At 62.6% G+C, this 20,270-nt stretch overlaps 2 protein-coding genes across 2 annotated transcripts in view; both read right to left on the bottom strand.

Moving 5' to 3' along the window:
- Positions 1-466: 466 nt before the first annotated feature.
- On the bottom strand, positions 467-6,092 carry RHBDL1 (rhomboid like 1). The gene is made up of 8 exons (XM_066197939.1): positions 5,915-6,092; positions 3,780-3,938; positions 3,304-3,528; positions 2,616-2,764; positions 2,416-2,528; positions 2,055-2,155; positions 1,502-1,562; positions 467-1,425 (listed from the first exon to the last, which is right to left on the bottom strand). The coding sequence occupies exons 1-8, from the start codon at positions 5,951-5,953 to the stop codon at positions 1,154-1,156; spliced, it is 1,119 nt and encodes a 372-aa protein (XP_066054036.1). The 5' UTR covers positions 5,954-6,092; the 3' UTR covers positions 467-1,153.
- Positions 6,093-8,261: 2,169 nt separating this feature from the next.
- The window catches only part of WDR90 (WD repeat domain 90), a 44,916-nt gene continuing 32,907 nt past the window's right edge, over positions 8,262-20,270 (bottom strand). The window contains 17 exon segments of the mRNA XM_066197762.1: positions 8,262-9,924; positions 11,509-11,711; positions 11,855-11,977; positions 12,160-12,240; positions 12,663-12,793; positions 12,865-12,965; positions 13,046-13,191; positions 14,252-14,336; positions 15,362-15,482; positions 15,745-15,853; positions 16,263-16,361; positions 16,957-17,058; positions 17,488-17,596; positions 18,253-18,305; positions 18,674-18,727; positions 19,873-19,916; positions 20,002-20,083. Of these exon segments, the coding sequence (XP_066053859.1) occupies positions 9,807-9,924; positions 11,509-11,711; positions 11,855-11,977; positions 12,160-12,240; positions 12,663-12,793; positions 12,865-12,965; positions 13,046-13,191; positions 14,252-14,336; positions 15,362-15,482; positions 15,745-15,853; positions 16,263-16,361; positions 16,957-17,058; positions 17,488-17,596; positions 18,253-18,305; positions 18,674-18,727; positions 19,873-19,916; positions 20,002-20,083 (1,761 nt within the window). The 3' untranslated portion in view covers positions 8,262-9,806.

The raw sequence follows: 20,270 nt of genomic DNA, 5'->3' as shown, positions 1-20,270 counted from the left end.
GGAGGAGGTGCGGAAGGATGGATGGGGGGACCTGGCTGGGGGGGATAGGGTGTAAAGGGGTATTGGGGGTGTGAGTCCCGGGAGGAGAGCGGGTGCGAGGGGCCTGAGGGTCGATGAGGGGTGGGTCTGAATAGAGGGTTGGGGGTGCAGGGGGCGGGGGGTGTGAGTGGGGGAAGGTGCGGCTGCCTGGAGCCCGCGCTGTGTGCGCTGCAGCGGGCGGGGCTGGCTGTGGCGGGGGGTGGTCTCAGTGCCCGGCCGTGCTGCCCACCCCCCCTCACCCATGTGCCCCCCGCGCTGCCAGCCCCGCGGGGCTCAGCCGGGTGCCGCTTCACTTATCCCGGAGTTTTCTGCTCCAGTAAGTCCCGACCCCGGCTCTGCCCTCCCCCCGCCCCCCGAGCAAGCCAGCCCATCAGGGATGGGGGGGCACCCCAAAAACCCCCTCCCCCCATAGAGACACTAGCCCCCGCAGTGTGCAAAATATTTATTTATACTCCAAAAAGGTCTGGGGGGGGGATCAGAGCGGGGACCCCCCCGCGCCCCCATCCCGAGGCCAGCCCCCTGTCCCGGGAGGACGGCTGGCAGCAAAGCGGGGGGCCCGGGGCGCGGGGAGGGGGGGCTGTGCCGCCGAGGGCACCGCCAAAATGAGTTGTGCCGGTCTCAGCTGATTCCTGCCGGGCTCTCGCCACATCCTTCTTGTTTTTATTATTATTCCTCTATCTTTTATTTATATTTATTTTGGCATAGAAAAATAAATCGCTCCTCTTTTGGCACCAGTCCTTCGTGTGAAAGTGCAGGTCCTGGGGGGCAACGAAGCGGCCCCCACCCTGGAAAGGGGGTACGGGAGCCAGCGGGGGGGTCCCCCTCGTTCGGCTCCTTCCCGAGGGGCACATTCCGAGCCCTGCGGGCACCCCGGGGAAGTTGGCGATGCCGGGGCAGGGCTGAAGCATCCTTTGGGGACGGGGCTACAGCGGGGCGGGGGGCGGCAGGGGGCATTCGGGGGGCGCAGCCCGGGGCGGGGGGCGGCGCGTTCGCTAGCACCGAGGGGGCAGGCGGGCGGGGGTGGCCTGTCCCCATGTCACGCCGGGGACCCCCCCCAGCCCCTCCACCGGGCTTGGAAAACAAACCAACCGCAGGGTCGGGGCTGGGGGGCGGGCTACGGCGGGGGGGGGATCTGTGCCCCCAGCAGGTCGTAGGCGAAGATGTTCCAGAAGACGGCGAAGAGCAGGAAGGTGCCGTAGGACAGCAGCAGCACCCACCAGCCGCACTGGTCCTGCAGGCTCTCCTCGTAGCTGCGCAGGATGGTCAGCCCCATGCTGATGCCCACGATGGCCCCCGCCAGGTGCGCCATGAAGCTGGGCTGCGGGCCCGAGGCCGGCAGCGGCGGCGAGAAGCGGAGCCAGACGGCGCGACCAACCTCGGAGCTCACTGCGGGACAGCGCGGGAGCTGCTGAGCCCGCCCCGGGGCCCCGCACGGCCGGGGGGGCTGGGGGCGGCTACTCACTGCACACCAGCGCCAACACCATCCGCAGCAGCTTGTAGGGACAGCGCATCCCGGCCCAGTTCTGTGGGAAGGGGAGGGATGGATGGATGGATGGATGGATGGATGGATGGATGGATGGATGGATGGATGGACGGATGATGGGCTGGCACAGCAATGCTCCAGCACTAGGGAGGGTGCTGCTTCCAGAGCCCCTGGAGTGCCCCATGGAACCCCCTCAGGTCCCTGCACCTCCCCAGCCACACCCACCCCACAATGCCACCCAAGGTGGTCCCCCTGTGATAGTGCCACCCCACAGCATCCCCCCACCAATGCTGCCCACCCCACAGTGCCAATCCATCCCACAGCATCCCCCCATCAATATCACACATGGCTTGCCCAGCCCACTGTGCCAGCTGCCCCATGGCATCCCCCACTAATGTCCCACCACCTTGCCCAACCTGCAGACAGCTCCCACCCCTGTTGTCACCCCATGGCATCCCCCACCGTGCTGACCACCCTACAAAGCCATCCACCCCCTGTCCTCCCCTCTGTGTCCCCTTGTCCCCTGGCTGACCATGACGACGTTGGCGAGGTGAGCAGAGCAGAGGGCGTAGACCCCCCCCGAGCCCCCAACCAGGGGGGCCCTCATGTCCGTGATGGAGACGGTGAGGGAGCCTGGGGGCACAGACAGAGCTCAGCATGGGGTCTCTCCCCCACAACATTAATTAATTACTGTCTACGTTAATTAATTATGGCCTGCATTGCCCCCCAGCCCCCAGCCAAGTGATGCTGGCACTGCAGGGTGGCAGCCAGCAGAGCCCAGCACCCCCATCAAATTCGGTGTGCACCTCCCCGTGCCCTCCCTGGGCTGGTGACAGGGACTGATGGGGGGATGGGGACAGCCCGCCCCCCCCCCCACCCAGGGGAGCACCCACCTGCCAGGACTCCGGCCAGGTAGAGGAAGCTGATGCGCAGGATGCCGTGCACCATCTCCAGGGGCACCCCGATCATCAGCTGCAGGAGGGCATTGAACCCCAGCTGCTCCAGCCTGCCCGGGCACAGGAGGGGACAGGGGGGGCTCAGCCTGCACAGCCCCCGGGCTGTCCCCGCTGTCCCCCCCCCCGGCAGGACCTACCCCACGTGCATGAACATGTAGGTGAGGAAGCGCCAGGCGCGTGCCCGGTGCCCGGGGTGATAGACCAGGGGGCTCTTCATGTACTCGGGGTGGTAGGTCTGCAGCACCCACTTGTTCAGCCGGGCCCCGTAGCACAGGAACACGATGATCTGTGACAAAGTCCGCGGCTGTCACCCCCCTTCGCCCCACATCTGAGCCCCACAAGGGCACCAGGATGTCACGGCTGGGGTCACGCACCCCCACGGCTCTGGGTCTGAGTCCCACGTATGGGCACAAGGACATCACAAACAGGGTCCTCCAGCCCTTCACCCCAGATGTTAGCCCCCCACGGGCACCAGGACACTACAACTGGGGTCACCCATCCCCTCTGTCCTGGGTCTCAGCCCCACCATGGACACCAAGACATCGCAATGGGGGGCACCCAACCCTTCAGCCCATATCTGAGCCCCTCTGTGGACCCCAGAACAGCACAAGTGGGGTCACCCAGCCCCACTGCCACAGGTCTGAGTCACCCAAGTGAGCACAAAGATGTCACATCCAGGGTCACACAGGCTCTGAGCCCCCCTGTGTGCACCAGGAGCTCACAGCCAGGCTCCCCCACCCTGTCCACCCCGGGTCTGACCCCTGCCAAGGTCTCCAGGACACCCCAGCCAGGACCAGCCGGGCACGGCCCGCCCGTGCCCCGTACCTGGGTGAGGGTGACGGCCGCCATGAAGACGGGGGGCGGGCAGGTGCGGTGCTGGTAGAAGTACCAGCGCCGGTCCATCTCGCAGGGCAGGATCTCATAGGCCACGTAGCGGACGAAGCGTTTGTAGATGCCGAGGCCGGTCTCGTCCAGCAGCACGTCGCGGGGCAGCGCCCGCTGCCCGTTGGCGATGGCGCGCTTGAAGCTGCTGGAGCGCTTGCTGCTGATCTGCGGAGAGAGGCCGTGCCCGCGGGGGCCGCGGGGACAGCTCGGGACGCACGGCCTGGGGCCACCCCCCGCCCGGCCACCCCCCCGTGCCACAGCCCGGACAAGCCATCCCGAGGCCGCGCCGCCATCCCACGCCAGGGCAGTCCCTGGGGACCGCCGGTGTCTGCCCCCCTCCCCAGGGGCACAGGGAGGTGCCCGGTGCCCACCCCGGGCTGGCACCCACCCCGTCCCTGCGGCTGCCCGGCACTGACCAGGTCTACCAGCTCCTGATAGCAGACCTGCCCCTCGTCGTTGCCCTGTGCCAGGGCCACCAGCATGTCGAGCTTGGCGGGGTCCAGGGGCAGCTCATGGCTGTGCACCAGGCTGGCGAACGTCTCCACCCCGATGAAGCCGGTGTTTTCGGGGTCGAGCTGTGCGGCACGGCACGGAGCGTCACCGCATGCCGGGGCTGCGGCTCCCTGCTCGGCTGGGGGCACCTCCTGGGGCCCCTGCTGCCTGACGCCTGACGCCACGACACCTGTCCCAACCTCTGCGAGGGACACCACAGCCCGCAGCCACCCTGGATGGTGCCCCGTGAGGCGCCCTGTGCCCCGCTGGTGCCCCGTGCCGTGCCGGTGTCCCCGTCTCCCCGCGGCGCAGCCAACAAACACTCTTCCCACTCAGTTATTTCTCGCCGCCAGCAGCCTGCCAGCCAGGAAGCCACCAAGCTAAACACACGCGCAGCCCTGGCACCAGCCTCCTCCTCCTCCTCTTCTCCTCCTCCTCCTCCTCCCGCTCCTCCCGCCGCCCTTGCCGCCGGCCGCCGGGATCCACCGCGCCCTGTGCCGGGGCACCCTGTGCCATCCCCGGGGCTGCCCGAGCGGGCCGGGCACCCGGAGCCCCGCAGGGACAACGCGCCAGGGGCACCCAGCGGCACGGGGGACCCCACATGGGACCGCTCGTGGGGACAAGGGAGCCCAGGATGGCCCAAGATGGGCAGAGGGCACCCACGGCCAGAGCCCAGCCCCTGCAATCACCCTGGAGTAGCGTGGGGATTGCTCCTTGCTTCTGCGGGGAGGGAAATGCGGGAGAGGAGCCTCATCCTCGTGGGATGGGCTGGAAAGGGAGTGCTTGGGACATGGGATCGTATCCCCACCCGCGTGGGCACCCTGTCCCTCCCTGTTCCCCCGGCAGGAAACAGCCACAGCCTCTTTCCCAAGGGGCTTTGGCTGCCCGGAGCGGGGTGCAGGGTGGGATGACGGGTGCAGGGTGCAGGCAGCTTTTGCAGCCTCTCAGCAGCCACCAGCCCACGGGAGCAGCCCCAGCCATGGGGGGCGGGAGAACCCTCGTGTCACTCGTCCCCCTGCCCCACACCCATCACCCCACAGGCTCCACGTGTTTGTGCCACACCGGGACCTGGCACACGCTGTCCCCACGCTGGCACACGCTGAGCCACCAGCCTCAAGAGCGCCAAGAGCCCTGTCAGCAGCCAGGGAGCCCCTCTCTGCTTTTGGGGTGCATCTCCCCCCACCCCAACCTCACTGGCAGCGTACGAACCCCCGGGAGGGCACAATCCCCATTCCCCAGCCCTCCCAGAGCCGCTCATTCCCGGGGAAGATGCTGCTCATTCCCCAAAGGCTCGGGTTCACATGGAGTCCCTGTGCCCGAGGGTGGGGTGACACGGGGGACAGCACCGCCGCTCCCGGGCTGGGGGACTCAGCCAAGGTCACGGACACAGCGGGGAGCGAGTGGGGGAACAGTTAATTTTTCTGACCCTCAAGAAATTTCTTCCCCATGCCCAGGGGAGAGCCACCGGCTGGGCCAGGGCTGGGTGGGGATGGAGGGACGAGGCGATGGAGCTCAGGGGGGGCTGGTGGGGGCCGGGGGGCAGAGGATGGAAACCCCTCGAGGCCCCTCATGCTTCGAGCAGAGCCCCACGCCAGGCAGCGCTGATGCTCCACGGCCTCATCCCGCAATCAGGTCACGGGGGTGGGTGCAGACCCCCACCTCGCTGGCGGAACCGAGCCCACGGCACCCCCGGGGCTCCATCCGGCGCCCAGACCCCGCCGGCGGCGCTGGGGCTCCGCGCCCAGCACCCCTCGTCCTTGAGGGCGCACCGGGCAGGATCCGACCCGGCGCTGACGGAGGGAGAGGCCACAAGTGAGATGAGTCGCGCGTTCTCGGCGGCACGAGGGGGGTGCGGATCCCCTAGGGCGCTGCTGAGGGGCACCGAGGGACGCTGCCGGGGGGCGGCACGGCCGCGGCGGCCGCCCTGGGTGGGCAGCGCTGCCCGCTGCGCGCCAGCCGTGCCCGGTGCGTGCGAGCATCCCCGCCCGCGGTAGCGACGGCCGGTGTCCGGCGCCCCCCCGCCCCCGAGCGCAGCCCGGTGCCCCCCGGGCGGCCTCACCTGCTCCTGGATGAGCTGCAGCAGGGAGCTCCTGTCCATGCACCCGGCGGGCGGAGGGCTCCGCCGCTCCCCCGCGCCCGGGGCCGGCGAGCCGGGCAGGGGAGCGGCGCGGGCGGCGGGGGCGGCGGCGGGGGCGGCTCTCCCCGCCAGCCCCGCGTTGCGGCGGGCCCGGGAGCGAGCGGCGAGCGGCGGCGCCGGGAGCCGCCGATGGCAGCGGGGCGACGGCGGCGGCGGGGGCGGGAGCGGAGCCGAGCGGAGCCGCCCCCGCCGCAGCGCGCGGCGCAGCGCCCCCCCCCCTCCCCGCACCCCCCGCCGCCGCCGCCGCGCGGGGAACCGGGACCCGCCCCGCCCCGCCCCGCCCCGCCCCGCCGGCAGCGCCGGGACACGGCCCAGGGCACGGGCAGGGAGCCGGCAGCCGGCGCTCCCGGCGTGGGATGGCGCCGGCACCCCAGTCAGTACAGGTTACCTGCATCCCGGTATGGGAACCTGCACCCCGGCACAGGTATCTGCATCCCAGTATGGCTGCAGGCATCCCAGTACAGAAACCGGCATCCCTGTAGAGAACCCAGCATGCCAGTACAGGAACCTGCACCCCAGTATGAGAACCTGCTGTGGGCATCCCGGTACTGGCACCCACATCCCAATACAGTAACTACATCCTGGCATAATACCTGCATCCCAGTATGGCATCTACATCCCAGTATGGGCGCCCACATCCCAGTACTGGTACCCACATCCTGATACCTGGCCCAGTACCTGCATCCCAGAACAGCTCTGTGCATCCTGGCGTGGATACCTGCACCCCGCTCCCCATGTCCCAGCACTGATGCTCACATCCTGCTATGGGACCTGGATCCTTGTGTGATCCCTGTGTCCCAGTACAGGGTCTGCATTCTGAATGGGAACTTGTATTCCATTTCCAGTACTGCATCCCAATACAGGTACATGTATTCCAGTACCCACGCCCTGGTACATGGTTTAGCAGCTGCACCCTACTAGAGAAATCCATATCCTGATACAGTACCTGCATCCCAGAATGGACACCGGCATCCCAAAATGGACATCAGCATGCCTGGACCAGGTACCTGCTGAATCTGGCACAGGTGACAGCAAACATTCCCTCCATCCTAACCCTGCACCTGCAGGCCAGCACAGTCTGGGTACATCCCCCACGGCACAGGGGCCACAGAGCCTCCACTGCTGTGTCCTGGCCCAGCACGGTGCTCACGGGACAGCCTGGCACTGGGTCCCTGGAACTGGCAGGGCTCAGCGACACCCAGGCCAGGCCAGGCTCCCCTGGATCTCCAGGCAGGGCAGGGATGTCCCCAGGACCCATCCGTGGTACCATCCTCACTTTCCAGAGCCACAGCTCAGCCCCACTGTGGGTGCTCAGAGAGCTCTGGGCTTCCCAGCCCCAGCAGGCTCCTTCCCTGGGGACTGTGCGTGGCCATGGCTGGGGTCCCATGGCCCTGCCACGGCTGTCCCCTGCCCCACGCCCGTGTCTGTCCCAGCACAGCATCCATGGCCCTGCACACCATTGCTATTAATACACACCAGGGCACGTGGGCCCAGCTCCCGTGGGATCCAGCCTGGTTTGGAGTCACCAGGGAGCACCGCGTGTCCCGTCTGCTTTGGAATCGCCTCCTCTGCCCGGCACGGCAGCACCAGCTGTGTCCCTCACCACCCTGGCCCCTGGCTGGCCGTGTGGGAAGGGTCTCCTCTCCCACCCCACAGCCCAGAGGGATCCTCTCCCATGTGGGAGCAGCCCGACCCCATCCAGTGTCAGTGCAGAGGCTCTGGAGAATCCTTTTCTCCGGCTGCGCCCACATTCCCTGTGCCCAGCGCCCGTGGCTGAGGCTGCAGAGACAGAAATAGCTGAGGGAAAAGCTGCCATGGGAAAACAGGAGCAGGGAGGGGAGGTGGCACAGCCCTGGGAGCTGCAGGTGCAGGGGAAAGTGTCTGCAGGGAAGTGGGGAGCCTGAAACCCCACACAAGGATGGGCACAGAGATCCACAGTTCCCAGGGCAGCCAAAGCTTCTGGCTTCCCATGGATCCCAGGCAGAGAACCAGGGGATCCATCACCTCCTTCCCTGTCTCTCCGCTCTGGCTGGCACTTGTTGCACAAGGATCCGTGTCCCCAAGCACCAAGGAGTCCTGGCCAGTCCCAGGCCTTGTCCCACCACACCAGGCTCTGCTCCTGCCCTAAATCCCTCTAACTGCTCTCAAACGGGGCAGCCCAGGTCCCCGGGGGGCCCTGCTCCCCTTGCAGCCCACAGAGGCCCCAGGATTCATGCAGCCCCGGCAGGGTCCTGTTCCCCAGGTGACACAGGACATGGGGTGCAAGCGCCAAGGTGTGTAAAAATTTATTTTGCTGTAGAGAACAAACCTAAAACGTTACAGCTCCAGCAGATATGGAGCAGGGAAACACCAGGCACGGGCCTGGCTGGCAGAGCCACGCACGGTGGGCACAGAGAGGGACACGAAACACAAAGGACGTGGCCCTGGCAGTGCCGGGGACCGGAGGCCAGCAGCGAGTGGGTTCCCGACTGGCAGAGCAGCTCCAGCAGAGCAGGGATCCCCGGCTGGCCAGCGCTGGGGACAGCAGGATGGGGACACCACCCTGGGGCTGCCCAGCGATTTCCCCACCCCCTTGCTGGCTCCAGGCCACGATAGAACATTTAAATAGACAAAACACAGAAAAAGCAGCTCTGGGCGCTATCTAGGAGCAGCTCCCACAGCTGCCTGCAGAGACTGACCCTGAGCGTGCTGGGGAAGGCCAGGCTGGTGGCACAGCCAGGGGCTGATCCAAGCCCTGCCTGGGAGGACAGGAACCCAGGGATGGGTGCTGGCCTTGCTCTTTGGGACCTGCAGACAGGGACACTGTAGGGCTTTGGCCCCAATGGCTGCTGAACTCAGTCCTGGCAGCTAAAACCAGCTCAGGTGTGGGCAGGGGACAGGAGACAGGACAGGAAGGAGCTTCCAGTGGTGCCAGGAGATGGAATGCCCAGAGCCCCACAGAGAGGACAGCAGGACACAGGACCTAGGGCACAGTGTGGCACCAGCTCAGTGATGGCACTGCCAGGGAAAGACTGGGCACACAGTGGGCATCCAACGCCCTCCCAGTCCTTACCAGGGCTCCCAGAGCCCTGCAAACACTGGTGGCCATGAATACTGGTGGCCAGGGGTGGGGATGGGACTGGCCACACAGGAAAGGAGGGCGGATGGACCTGGAGCCTGGCTCGCTGCAGGACCCACAAGATCTTTGTGTAGGAACAACAGAAAGGAGCTCAGGAGCCCCTGGCTGTCCCAGTCCCCTCTCAGCCCAGGACAACAGCCACTGTGTCCCAGAGAGGGGCCAGGCCTGACCCCAAACACCGGGGCAGGGGGTGTCAGTGCCTGGCCCTCCCTCCCCAGCTGCCTTTCCTAGTGCTGGCTGAGGGAAACCGGGACAGGAGATGGAGATGTGCCCCAGGGAGCTGCAGCCATGAGCTCATTTGACAGCTCAGCTGCTGTTGGAGCTCCCAGAGGCTCCGGGAGCGTTGCGCCCTCCAGAATTGAGGGCACCAGCACAGCCCTCTGGGGAGGGGATGTGCCCAGTCCAACAGACACTGAAACACTCATGTTTGAGCTTAAAAACAAGCGTTAAAAAAACTGAACAGAATAGAAGATGAGGGTGATCCTCCAGCTGCTGGTGGGGCAGAGCCCACCTGGCAGAGCTGCCTGCCCTGTGTCAGGGATGGATCCTGCTGGTGCTGCGAGGTCTGGCTTCACTGGTCCTGCAATCCAGGCTGGGGGCAAAGGAGGATTTCCTACCAGGGGCCAGCTTGAGGTGGGGCCCCTCACTGGGGACGGGGAGCTGGCGTCACGGGGGGCACGGGGTGGAGAGTGGCTCTCATTTGTTCTTGGCCAGCAGCCGGTAGAGGGTGAAGCCCACGAGCGCCGTCACCGCCGCCCCCAGCGCCACTCGCAGCCAGAAGGAGGCGGCTCCCAGCTCCACGGCATTCAGGTGCCTGCAAGGAAACACAGGAAAGGCCGGTGAGGGTGGCTGTGCCGGTGCTCCCAGCCCTCACAGGGAGGCTGGGGAGTGCCAGGGGGTGAGGCCGGCACTGGAGGGAACAGCCCAGTGAGAATCTGGGAGATTCCCCGTCCCTGCAAGCGGAGCACTCGTCACCCGGCATCACCATCAAGCCAAGGGAGGGCTGTGGGATGGATGTGGCTGTCCCCTCCCCTGCCCTGGAAACAGCTCTCCAACACCTAAATAATTAGATAGGTATCTGCCTTTCTAGGTCAAGCTGCCTTTCCAGCTCCCAGTACGCAGAGAGCCAAGATGCCATCACGGGGACACTGGTGACAGGGACCAAAGGGCAGCGAGGGACAGGGCCCGGTGCTGCCCCAGCATACACATTCCCCTCCCAAACACGTGCTGTCCTGCACTAACGTGCTCCTCTCCTCTCTCTCCCTCCATCCATAATTCATTCCCCACTACATCGGGGGAGCACAGCCAATCCCCGGCCCTCCATTACGCTGTTATTTATTTATACCACAAACCCTAAGATATATTAAGAATATTTAAATTTTAATACTGCAGAGGGGAGGGGAAAAAAAAAAAAAGCGTCAGCTCTAAAAATAAAGTTGTTTATTGAAAAGAAGCTGGAGGGAAAACTACTCACTAGTAATCCCATCCTGCCTTCCAACGCTCCCACACGTTCTCCCCGCCAGGGCTCAGCCCCTGGAGCTATGCTCACCCTTCCCAGCCCTGGAGCGGAGAGATTCCACTCACAGGGATCCTCCTCCCTTCCCACAGCCCCCTTCACCTCCCGTGACCAGCCTGCTGCTGTCCAACCCCATTCCCAGCCCCTCTGGGGTGCAGTTCCTCCCAAAGGGGGGCTGTGTGACAGAGGTCTCGCTTCACTGACCTCTTTTTCAGCCTGATCCATCTCATCAGGAGAAAATAGCTGCCACCCCCCCCGTGGGCCTTGGCAAACTAAGCTGGCTACTCCTCTTCAGCATTTTTTATCTTAGGCTTCAAAAATAAACACTCCTGTGGCAGGATCTATCTACTAAATCTGCCAGAGACATACACAAAGGCAGAAGAAAACCTCCCCCCTCCGCAATTAGAGGAAGAAGTGGCTTTTCTGTTTCAATTATTTGTGTAAGCAGATCACAGAATTACAGAACCCTGGAACGGTTTGATTGGACAGGAACCTTACAGCTCATCTCATTCCACCCCATGCCATGGACAGGGACACCTTCCACTGCCCCAGGCTGCTCCAAGCCCTATCCAGCCTGGCCTTGGACACTCCCAGGGATCCAGGGGCAGCCACAGCTGCTCTGGGCACCCTGTGCCAGGGCCTCCCCACCCTCCCAGGGAACAATTCCTTCCCAATATCCCATCTAATCCTGTCCTCCTTCAGCTTAAGGCCATCCCCCCTTGCCCTGACACTGCATGCCCTAGATGACACCAAAACCACTTGATGACACTAAAAGCAGCAGAGAAACCAAAGCAAAAGCAATGTGGCAGAGGCAGGGCTGGGACACAGCCCCCTCCCCAGGCTGTGCTCCCAGCAGAGCCCCTCCATGGGAAGGATACTAACGGGAAGGTGGCAGCAGTGGCCAGTTTGGTGTAGACAGCAGTGCTGGGTGGTCCCTGGCTGTGGCAGGAGAAGAGGAAGGGTGGAGGGAGGCAATGCTTGTAGCAGAACTCAGCTGGGAAGAGCCCTGGCTGCTGGCTGGCTTCTGGCAGGTCTGTCTTGGAGGCCACGAAGACACAGGGGATCTGGCTGTCCAGGTAGTGTTGCTGCAGAGACAGAGAAACCCCAGTGAGGGGTTAAGGACCAATCCCTGGGAGAGACACGGCTGCCATGAAGGCTGATGGGCCCCATGCCCCTGGTGAAGTCCAACAGGACCCCTGTAAAATCCCCCAGGGTCCCTGCCAGCTACCTTATAGATGCTGGCACAGTAGCTGAAGGATTTGGGGTCGCTCAGATTGTAGATGAAGCAGGCGACGTCGCAGGCTGCGTCCGACGGCTTCGTGAACGTGGTGTCGGCACTGACCTCATAGAGCTGGGGCAGAGGGGACAAGGGCTGTGTCACAGCAGTGTCCCAGGGGCTCAGCTGTGTCTCACACCAGCACATGGACTGTGCCGGCACAGCCACAGCCCGGCCCCACGCGCCAGCACATGGGGACACAGCCCAGCCCTGCCAAGAGCCACACACGGCGCAATTCCCTGCTCTCCAAGACTCACAATGAGGTACTTCTCCTGGCCATTGACCTGCACTGTATTGATGGTGTAGAGGGATGGCTGTCCTGGGTTCTCCCTCTGGGCCTGTCAGCAAGGAAAACACCGTCTCAGGCAGAGGAGACATGAGCAGCGCTGGGTGAGGGACAGTGCTTCACACTGCCTCAAGCCCCCCTGGCCTGACAGCCACCTGAAGGGCAGCCAGGGCCTGGCATGAGATGTGGGGCTGTTCCTAACAGGCAGGCAAAGTCAGCATTGCTGTGGTCAGACTGGGGAAAGGCACAGCCCCTCGGGAAAAGCAGAGGGAGCAGGCTCACTGCCTTAGCCAGGATTAAGGACACCAAAGCCACCAGCACAGAGGGGGTGTGAAGCATGGGCAGGGAGGGCACCACACGGGGGGCCTGGCCACAGGCAGGGAGGTGCCACCACGGGACAGATCACTCCAGGACTCCCAGCTGTGCCTCCTGCTCCGCCCTGGGAGTGTGGCCGGGCAGGGAGCAGCCACTCACCGCCAGGCTCCTGCCGAGGAAGGCCTGCAGGAAGGCGGACTTGCCTGCGCCCCGTGCTCCCAGCACCTTGCACAGGAAGACATTCCTCTGGGTCTGCCCTTTCTCCAGGTCAATCCTCTTCTCCCGTGTCACTGGCAGGAGAGAGGGTGGTGAGAGCCAGGAGGGAGCCGAGTTGTGGCAGAAGGGGAGGGCATGGCTGTACCTGTGAGGGCTTGGGTCTGGGAGTCCTGCTCTGAGAGGATGGGGTAGCCCAGGTAGCCCAGGCACTCCAGGCAGTGCCGTACGTCCAGGTAAGCCACAAGCCTGGAGAGACAGAGCACGCCAGGAGGGTCAGCAAGGGCTGAGAGATGTGACCAAGGGCCAGGGAGAGGGACTGAGCTTACGTCCACTGGCAGAGGAATCCATGCAGGGAAAGCAGGCCTTTATCAGTGGTGCATACCGTGTTGTAGAGCTCGGGGCCCCAGGGCACGCAGGGAAACACGCTGAAGAAGTTCTGCAGCTCTGTGTGCGACAGGGCTCCGTCCTGGTCCTGCCAAAACACAGGGAAGTCACCCGGGGAGGCAGGACCAGCCTCTGCCCAGAGGGGCCCCGGCACAGCAGCCACATCCCTGCTGTGGAACGTCACAGGGATGCTGTCAATGGCAGGAATCGATCGATCGCAGTGAGGCCAGGGCTGGGAGAGCTCACAGAGCCTGTGCCTCAGGGACTGCCAGCACTACACAACAGCAAACATCCTTTGGGATTGCAGCTGCAACCAGGCAGGACCTGTCCACACCCACCCCACAGCCCTGAGCTGCTGCTGTTCCTGGCATTCCTGGAGCCAGCTGTCCCACAGAAACCTGCATCAGTCCAGCCCGGCCTTCCACAGGCCAACGCAGCACTCAGGCTGCTGTGCCTGAAGGGGACCTGCTGGCACCAGGGCACCCAGGGACATGTATCCATCCAGTTCTGCCATTTCCCATGGCCACAGAGCTGACCTGGACACACAGGGATGTGTGTCCACTCTCTGCTGCCATTCCTGAGGCACTCCCCGTTGTCAGAGCTGCCGTACCCCAGATGCACATCAACATCTAAATAGCCAGTCCGAGCAGGTGCATGCAGATCCAACACATCCCCTTCTCCCACTCTCCAAGAGCCGGAGTTTGGCACAAACGTGTTGCTTTCTCTCCCTCTCTCCACCCTGGCAGCCCTCCACCAGGCTGGCAGATGCTGATGTTTGGTCCATGGCTGCTGGCCAGCAGCTGTGCCCGCTTCCCTGCCTCCCTCCCTCCCACTGCAGCCAGGCACTACAAAGACCATGCCAGCTTGATGCCAGCTCAGACCCAGCCCCTCAAACTCCAAACTGCCCTTTGGTCAAGAGTAAAAACCACAACCCCACACCCTGATAGGCCATCAGCCTACCTACAGCTCACTGCGGCCACTTCCTGCTCCCAAAGCCTCCAAAGAGGGAATGCTGTGGCAGAGGAGAGCCCTTCCCCAGTGCTCTGTGGGCTCCCTGGCACAGAGGTGTGGTTAGGGGAGCACCTGTGCTCAGGTGTGCAGGCCCAGCAGAGCACTCCCTCCCCTGCAGCCCCTGCACTGCTGCCCACCTTGTCATGCTTCTCAAAGAGCCTCTGCAGGAACTGGTATCCCAAGTGGTTGAGCTCCGTGGAGCAGCCGGGGGGCACGCGGAACCTGAGGGGAAAATCATGGAATGATTTAGGTTGGAAAACCCCTCTATGATCGAGTCCAACTGTTCCAACACCATCAAGGCCACCAGTGACGCATGTCCCCAAGTGCCACATCTACATGGGCTGAAATCCCTCCAGGGATGGGGGGACTCCACCCTGCGCAGCTGTGCCAGTGCCTGACCACCCTTTCAGTGAAGAAATTTTTCCTACTACCCAACCTAAACCTTCCTTTTATCTTTTGTATCTTATTCTCCAGTGCAGACACCCAAATGAGCCTCCTCAAGCCCTGAACAACGAGCAGTGTGTGAGCACATCTGACCCAGAGGACACAGCTCCTCATTCCCTCCCTGCTCAAGGTCAGCTGTTGTCTCCAGGCCTGGCTATTCCCTGACACACCCCCCTTATTTTGGGGAGAATCCCTGAGGACGCACAGTGGCCTTTCCTTGGCACATTCTTAAGCAGTCCAGGATATGGTGTGCCCTCGCTCTGCCTCATGCCCAGGGCTACAGCAGGGCACAGCAGTGCCTTAGGGTGCCATCCACCAGCATGTCCCTGTCACCTCCCCGAAGCCTGCTCTCCGGGAAGAGGAGGAGGCAGCTCCCAAGCCAAAGCCTTCCATTCCTGCCAGCTCCCCATCTCCAGAGTGGCAGGGAGCAGAGAAGAGACAGCAGCTGCACAATCAGCCGCGAGGGCTGTGCTGACAGCTCACTGCTCCCGACAGAGCCGTTCTGCCTCGCTCAGCCAGGGACAGAGCAGCCTCCAAGAACCCCTTGCTGATGCCAAGGCAAGCCTGGGATTTCACTCCCCACCTTCCTGTCTGCCTAAATCAGCAGCTCCAAGGCCTGCTCTATTTGTCCCCAACCCCACGTGTCAGCTGCTGCCCGAGGGGTGGGCGAGGACTGTGAACCTCACCCTGACCTAAGGGCCCACAGCAGCTCCTGGGGTGCAGGAAGGATCCAGCCAAGGTGCTGGGGATGCTGAGCCATGCACCACGGGAATGTGACCCCCTGCCCAGCCCTGGACACGCACTGTGGGTGCAGGTAGTCATCTGTCAGCTCCAGCTCGTCGTCGTAGCCGAAGCGGCGCAGGATGGTCCAGGTGGTCTCGTGCCGGCCCCTCTGGATGAAGAGGGTATTGAGGAAGAGGAAGCCTGCAGGAGAGATCAGGGGGCTCAGCCACAGTGGAGTCAGTTCAGGCTCAGGGATCCACTCCTCAGCCATGCTCTCCCTGTGAAAACAGACTGCTGGGACAGAGATCTAGCAGCCACAGCAGACTTGTTTTAACCAGGGGAACTAATTAGGCTCGGAATGAGAGCCAGGAGGCTCAGGCCAAGGACAGGGCCCCTGGGATGAGCTGAAGGAGGTGGGTGCCCTCATACCCTGGGAAGGAGCAGGGAGCCCTCGGGCTGTTACCATTCAAGGTGAGGCCGTTGTCCTGCACCCCATCCGTCGTGTTCTTCCACACAACCATCTTCACATCCTCCAGGGCCTGGGGAGCCAAGGGGTTTCCGAAACAAGACTTCTGCCTCCCAGGAGAAAGAAGGTCATTGTCAGCAAAGCATTCAGAGAGCATGACCCTGTCTCACCAGGTTCCCTTTCCCCTGGCAAGGAATGGGGTTTCAAGGAGGAAAAGTCCACCCAGCACATGGATTTCTGCTTAGGCCTTGACCAAACCCCTGTTCTTCAGCATGCCAGAAATTCAGGACTCTCAACATCTCCAGAGCCTCCTAGTTTTCCCATGGCAGAGCAAATTCAGCCCAAGCTTAGGAAGATGGAAACGCACATACTCAGAGATGCACCCTGCAGTGCTTTAGCTATGCCACAGAAACACCAAAGAGGAACGGGACGGCTGTGTCAGGAGAGGGGCAGCTTCCCTGCTGGAAAGGGAATCCCAGGCACTGGGGAACTCCTCAGCTCTGCAGCCACCCTACCTGGAAGTAGTTGAGCTCATCATCACTGAGGATCTGGTTGTTGTCCTGGTCCGAGAGGTTGAAGATCCGGGTCAGTGCTCGAGCACAGGTGGGTTTGAGCTGCAAGGACCAACCATGGTGACAATCACAGGGCACCAGACACAGCCTGGCCCATCCTCCTGCAGCCCCACACACAGTGGGCTCCCCTCCTGCACTTTTAGGCCAGTACCACTGTACCACTGGAGGTGGGAATCAGGGAACCCCTAAGGTTGGAAAACCGCTCCAAGATCTGGAGCTGTTCCCCCAGCACTGCCAAGGCCACCAATAGCCCTTGTCCCCAAGCGCCACATCCACAGAGCTTTCAAATCCTTCCAGGAATGGTGATTCCACCACTCTGCCTGTGCCAGTGCCTGACCACCCTTACCATGAAGAAATTTTTCCTAATATCCAATCTAAAGTCAGAGAAGACAATCCATGGGGAATTTTTCTTCCAGACCCTTCCCTCCACAACCAACACACAGCCTGGAGCATGAGGGCTTCTTCCCCAACACACCCAAGTCCTTGCAGGTGTCTGTCTGCCCAGCTGGCTGTACTGGGCACAGGAGATGGGCACTGTTCCCTTGGCCTGTCTGTGCCAGCCCAAACCCTCCACTTCCATTCCAAAAACTCCAGCCCAGAGCAGTGTGATGGGAAGGAGACTCTTCCAGGAGCCCACCTGCTTCTCCTCTGGGTCGTAGAGCGGGGCAGTGGGGTGCAGCACAGCTTTCTGGGCGTAGTAGAAGAGTTCAGAGATGTTCTTGAGGTTCTTGGCAGAGCACTGGGGGTTCAGAGGAAGAGACAACCCTGATGAAAAGGGCAGGAGGAGGATGACACCATCTCCCTGATCCAGACTAGCTGTGCCTCAAAGCCCAGAGCAGCATTTGTCCACCAGGAGAAATAATCAGAGGGGACAATCTCCTGGGTTTTGCTCTGGCTTTGCTGTGCCCATTCCACAGCCCCAGAACCAACAGGGCTGGTGTGCAGCTTCAACTAGAGAGCCACAGAGGGCAGACACAGAAAGCTGCTCCTTGCAAGGGGTAAAGGACACAAAGCCCGAAGGACAGGCTCCCAACTCCTGGATACAGGGACTTGTGCAGAGCAACATCACCAGGGCAGCTCTCCAGGGGCACACAGGCTCCCTGACTCCCACCAGACCAGCATTCCAACCCCCCAGGGAGGCTCTGCACACCCCCTCCAGCTCCCTCACCTCCACACAGGTCTCAATCTCCGAGAATTGGTTCATGATGGGCAGGATGACCTCCATGGAGCTGCCCACCTGCAGGTCAGACTTGTTTCCCACTAAAATAATGGGGATTCTAGGAAAGACACAGAGCACAAGTGAGGCCACTTCTCTCTTGGTCCCAGCACTGTCCCAGCCATTGGTGCTCCCATGGGCAGGTCAGGGAGGCCCCAACTCTCCTCTGCAAGGTCCAGAGCAGCTTTCCTGCCTCCCACAGCCGGGAGCATCCATCTGGAGAAACAGACTGCCTGACCCTGCTTATGCTTTCACCCAGCAACAATATGCTCAGGAGCCTTTAATCCAGCACAGCAGCCTTCTGCCCAAGAGATCCACACACAGACCGAAGCTTCTGCGCTCCCAGACCCCCTGGCAGCCTCCTCTCCCTGTCTGATCAAGGGGGAGAAGGATCCCTCCCCAGTGACCCCCTGCCTCAACTGGAACTCTGGTGGAGAAAAGCCCCCATGTGCTTCTGCTCTAAGTGGTCTGGCCACAAACCACACTCCTGGAATGGTTTTGGTTGGGAGAGATCTTAAAGTTCATCTCATCCCACCACTGCCAAGGGCAGGGACACCCCCATTAAAGCATGGGCCCACGCCCCATTCAGCCTGGCCTGGATAAAACCCCAAAGCTGGTTTGCTCTCAGTACCCTAAGAAGGACATGAGGGTGGTGGGTACCCCACAGCCCCTAGAATCCCCCAATTCTGCACCCACAGATCACACCCCACACGGTACCTGGATCCCTTGTCAAGTCCCCCGTTCACCATGGGGATCCACTTTGTGCGAATCTGGAAGGTGAGCAGAGGGAAAGGGCTTGTCAGCACAGCCTGGGGAGGGAGAGGCAGCTCCCAGACAGGCAGGCAGGAACAGGGCCCTGCAGCCATCTGCTCCCCGGCATTCCCTCACACCAGCAGGCAGAGCAAGCCCAGGGATGCTGGATGCCAGCACCAGGATGCAACAAGTCTGTTGTCTTGTTGTGAGGGAGCAACCTTGGGCAGGGCTCAGCTTCTGCTTGCAGAGGAGTCTCCAACCCACAATCCCACAGAGCTGGGGGCCACCAGAACATGCTCCCACCACAGGGCAGCACAGAACCCCCAGTGCTGGGAACCCCCACTGGCCCTACTGCCAGAGCAGGGCCATGGTGGGAACCCATTACCTTGTCAATGGTGGCCTCCTTGGTGACATCATATACCACACAGACCACGTTGGCCTGCAAGAGAAGCAGGAGAGGGTGGTGAAGGGGTCCCTGCCACACTTGTGGCAGCAGGGAACGCCGTGGCAGCAGGGAACGCTGGCTGAGCTGCCAGAGAAACGCAGCAGCCGAGCGCACGTGAGCGCGGACACGTACACAGCCCCCGACTGGGCCGCCCTCAGCACGAGCCCATGAGCTGCTGGGAGCAGCTCCTCTGCCTCAGGAGCTGCTGGGGGAAGTTCCTCTGCCTCAGGAGCTGCTGTTCCCATGCCTGCTGGCCCGGATCCCCCTCCCACATCACCCGTGTCCCGGCCCTCCTCCCCTCCTGACCCCGTGCAGACAGGGCCAGCACTGAGGCTTTATCGGAAGCAGACAGGAGGGATCACTGGTCCTTTCAGGAGAGAGTTTAATGCTAATCCGAGGACACACAAGGATTTAGGCAGGATTTCCTGGAGCCATTTAAAGCCTCTGTGTACTCCTGCTGTCTGGGCAGAGGGAGCAGGACCCCTGTGCCCACCTCCTCGGCCGTTAGCGCACCGGGGTTGGGAGATTAAATAGCTTTTGCTCACGTGAGAGACAGTTTCATTATCCATAATTAAAAGGTCCTCGTGTCTGTAGAGTCAAGGTTAATCCCAGGGCAAAGAGCAGCTGGGTCCACCCCAGGCAGACAACTTAATTACTCCTCCATGGCTGCTCTGAGGGCTCCCTCATCCCTTCCTGCCCAGTGCTCACCAGGGGCTCCAGCTCCCAAATTAACTCTTCTGTGCCACCGCTTCATCAGGCAGCCACAGGGATCTGATGCAGGGAGCAGGGGTCTTGCCCAAACCCAGCAACTGCTTCTCCCTCTTCTGAGCCCCCGGGGAACATCCTGAGGCTGAGAGCACAACATCTGCTCTGCAGCCTCCTCTGTCCTCCGTGGGCAGCGAGCTGCCCCCCGCTGCTTGCCTTCTGGAGGCTCCCTGGAGGGCTTGGACAAGCCACACACACAACAGCTTACAAGACAGAGCAGGATTAAACAAGCCTCTAAACAAACCAGGAGCATTAATCCGTGGACAACCAACTGCCTGTGCCTCTCTGGGTGGCTAATGGGGAGGGGAGGGGAGCAGCCATATGTCCCTTGGGGACAGCAGCCTCCTGTCCCCATCCCGGCCAGCCCTGCTCACCTTGGCAATCTCCTCCTGCAGCTCCTCCTCCGTCTGCTCTGACTCTGGAAGGGGAATGAAGCCATCATCACCTGCCCAGGCAGGGGCACCCCTTCCCAATCCCCTCAGCCAGGCAGGACAGGGCCCTACCTGAGTAGTCCACTATGTGCGTGGGGACCTTCTCAGGGGTGACATCGGCTGGTATCGTGATCTCCTCCGCCCTGGGGGGCACCTGCAAAGCCAGCACACCCCATCCAGCCACAGGCAGCCAGCAGGACAGGTGACAAGGGACTTCAGACCCCAACGTGGCCACTGCCAGGTCAGGATGAGCAGTGGATCACAGCTCGCTCTTGGCCCATCAGGCTGCAGCAGCCCCCTGCACTCCAGCCCTCACACAGGCAGCGTCCCCGAGGTGGAAC

The sequence above is a fragment of the Chamaea fasciata genome, unplaced genomic scaffold (assembly GCF_029207755.1).
Source record: "Chamaea fasciata isolate MVZ Bird 193981 ecotype frontalis unplaced genomic scaffold, bChaFas1.0.hap1 SCAF_16, whole genome shotgun sequence".
In the NCBI taxonomy this organism is placed as follows: domain Eukaryota; kingdom Metazoa; phylum Chordata; class Aves; order Passeriformes; family Sylviidae; genus Chamaea; species Chamaea fasciata.
This window is presented reverse-complemented; position numbering and strand designations above follow the sequence as displayed.

Bases quoted from the DNA above. Each gene is read 5' to 3' on its own strand.
- RHBDL1 (XM_066197939.1), bottom strand. From the start codon at position 5,953: ATGGACAGGAGCTCCCTGCTGCAGCTCATCCAGGAGCAG. The intron at 2,765-3,303 runs GTACGGGGCACG...ACTTTGTCACAG, and splicing joins CGGCCGTCACCCTCACCCAG to ATCATCGTGTTCCTGTGCTA. The intron at 1,563-2,054 runs GTCAGCCAGGGG...CCCTTCCCACAG, and splicing joins ACCTCGCCAACGTCGTCATG to AACTGGGCCGGGATGCGCTG.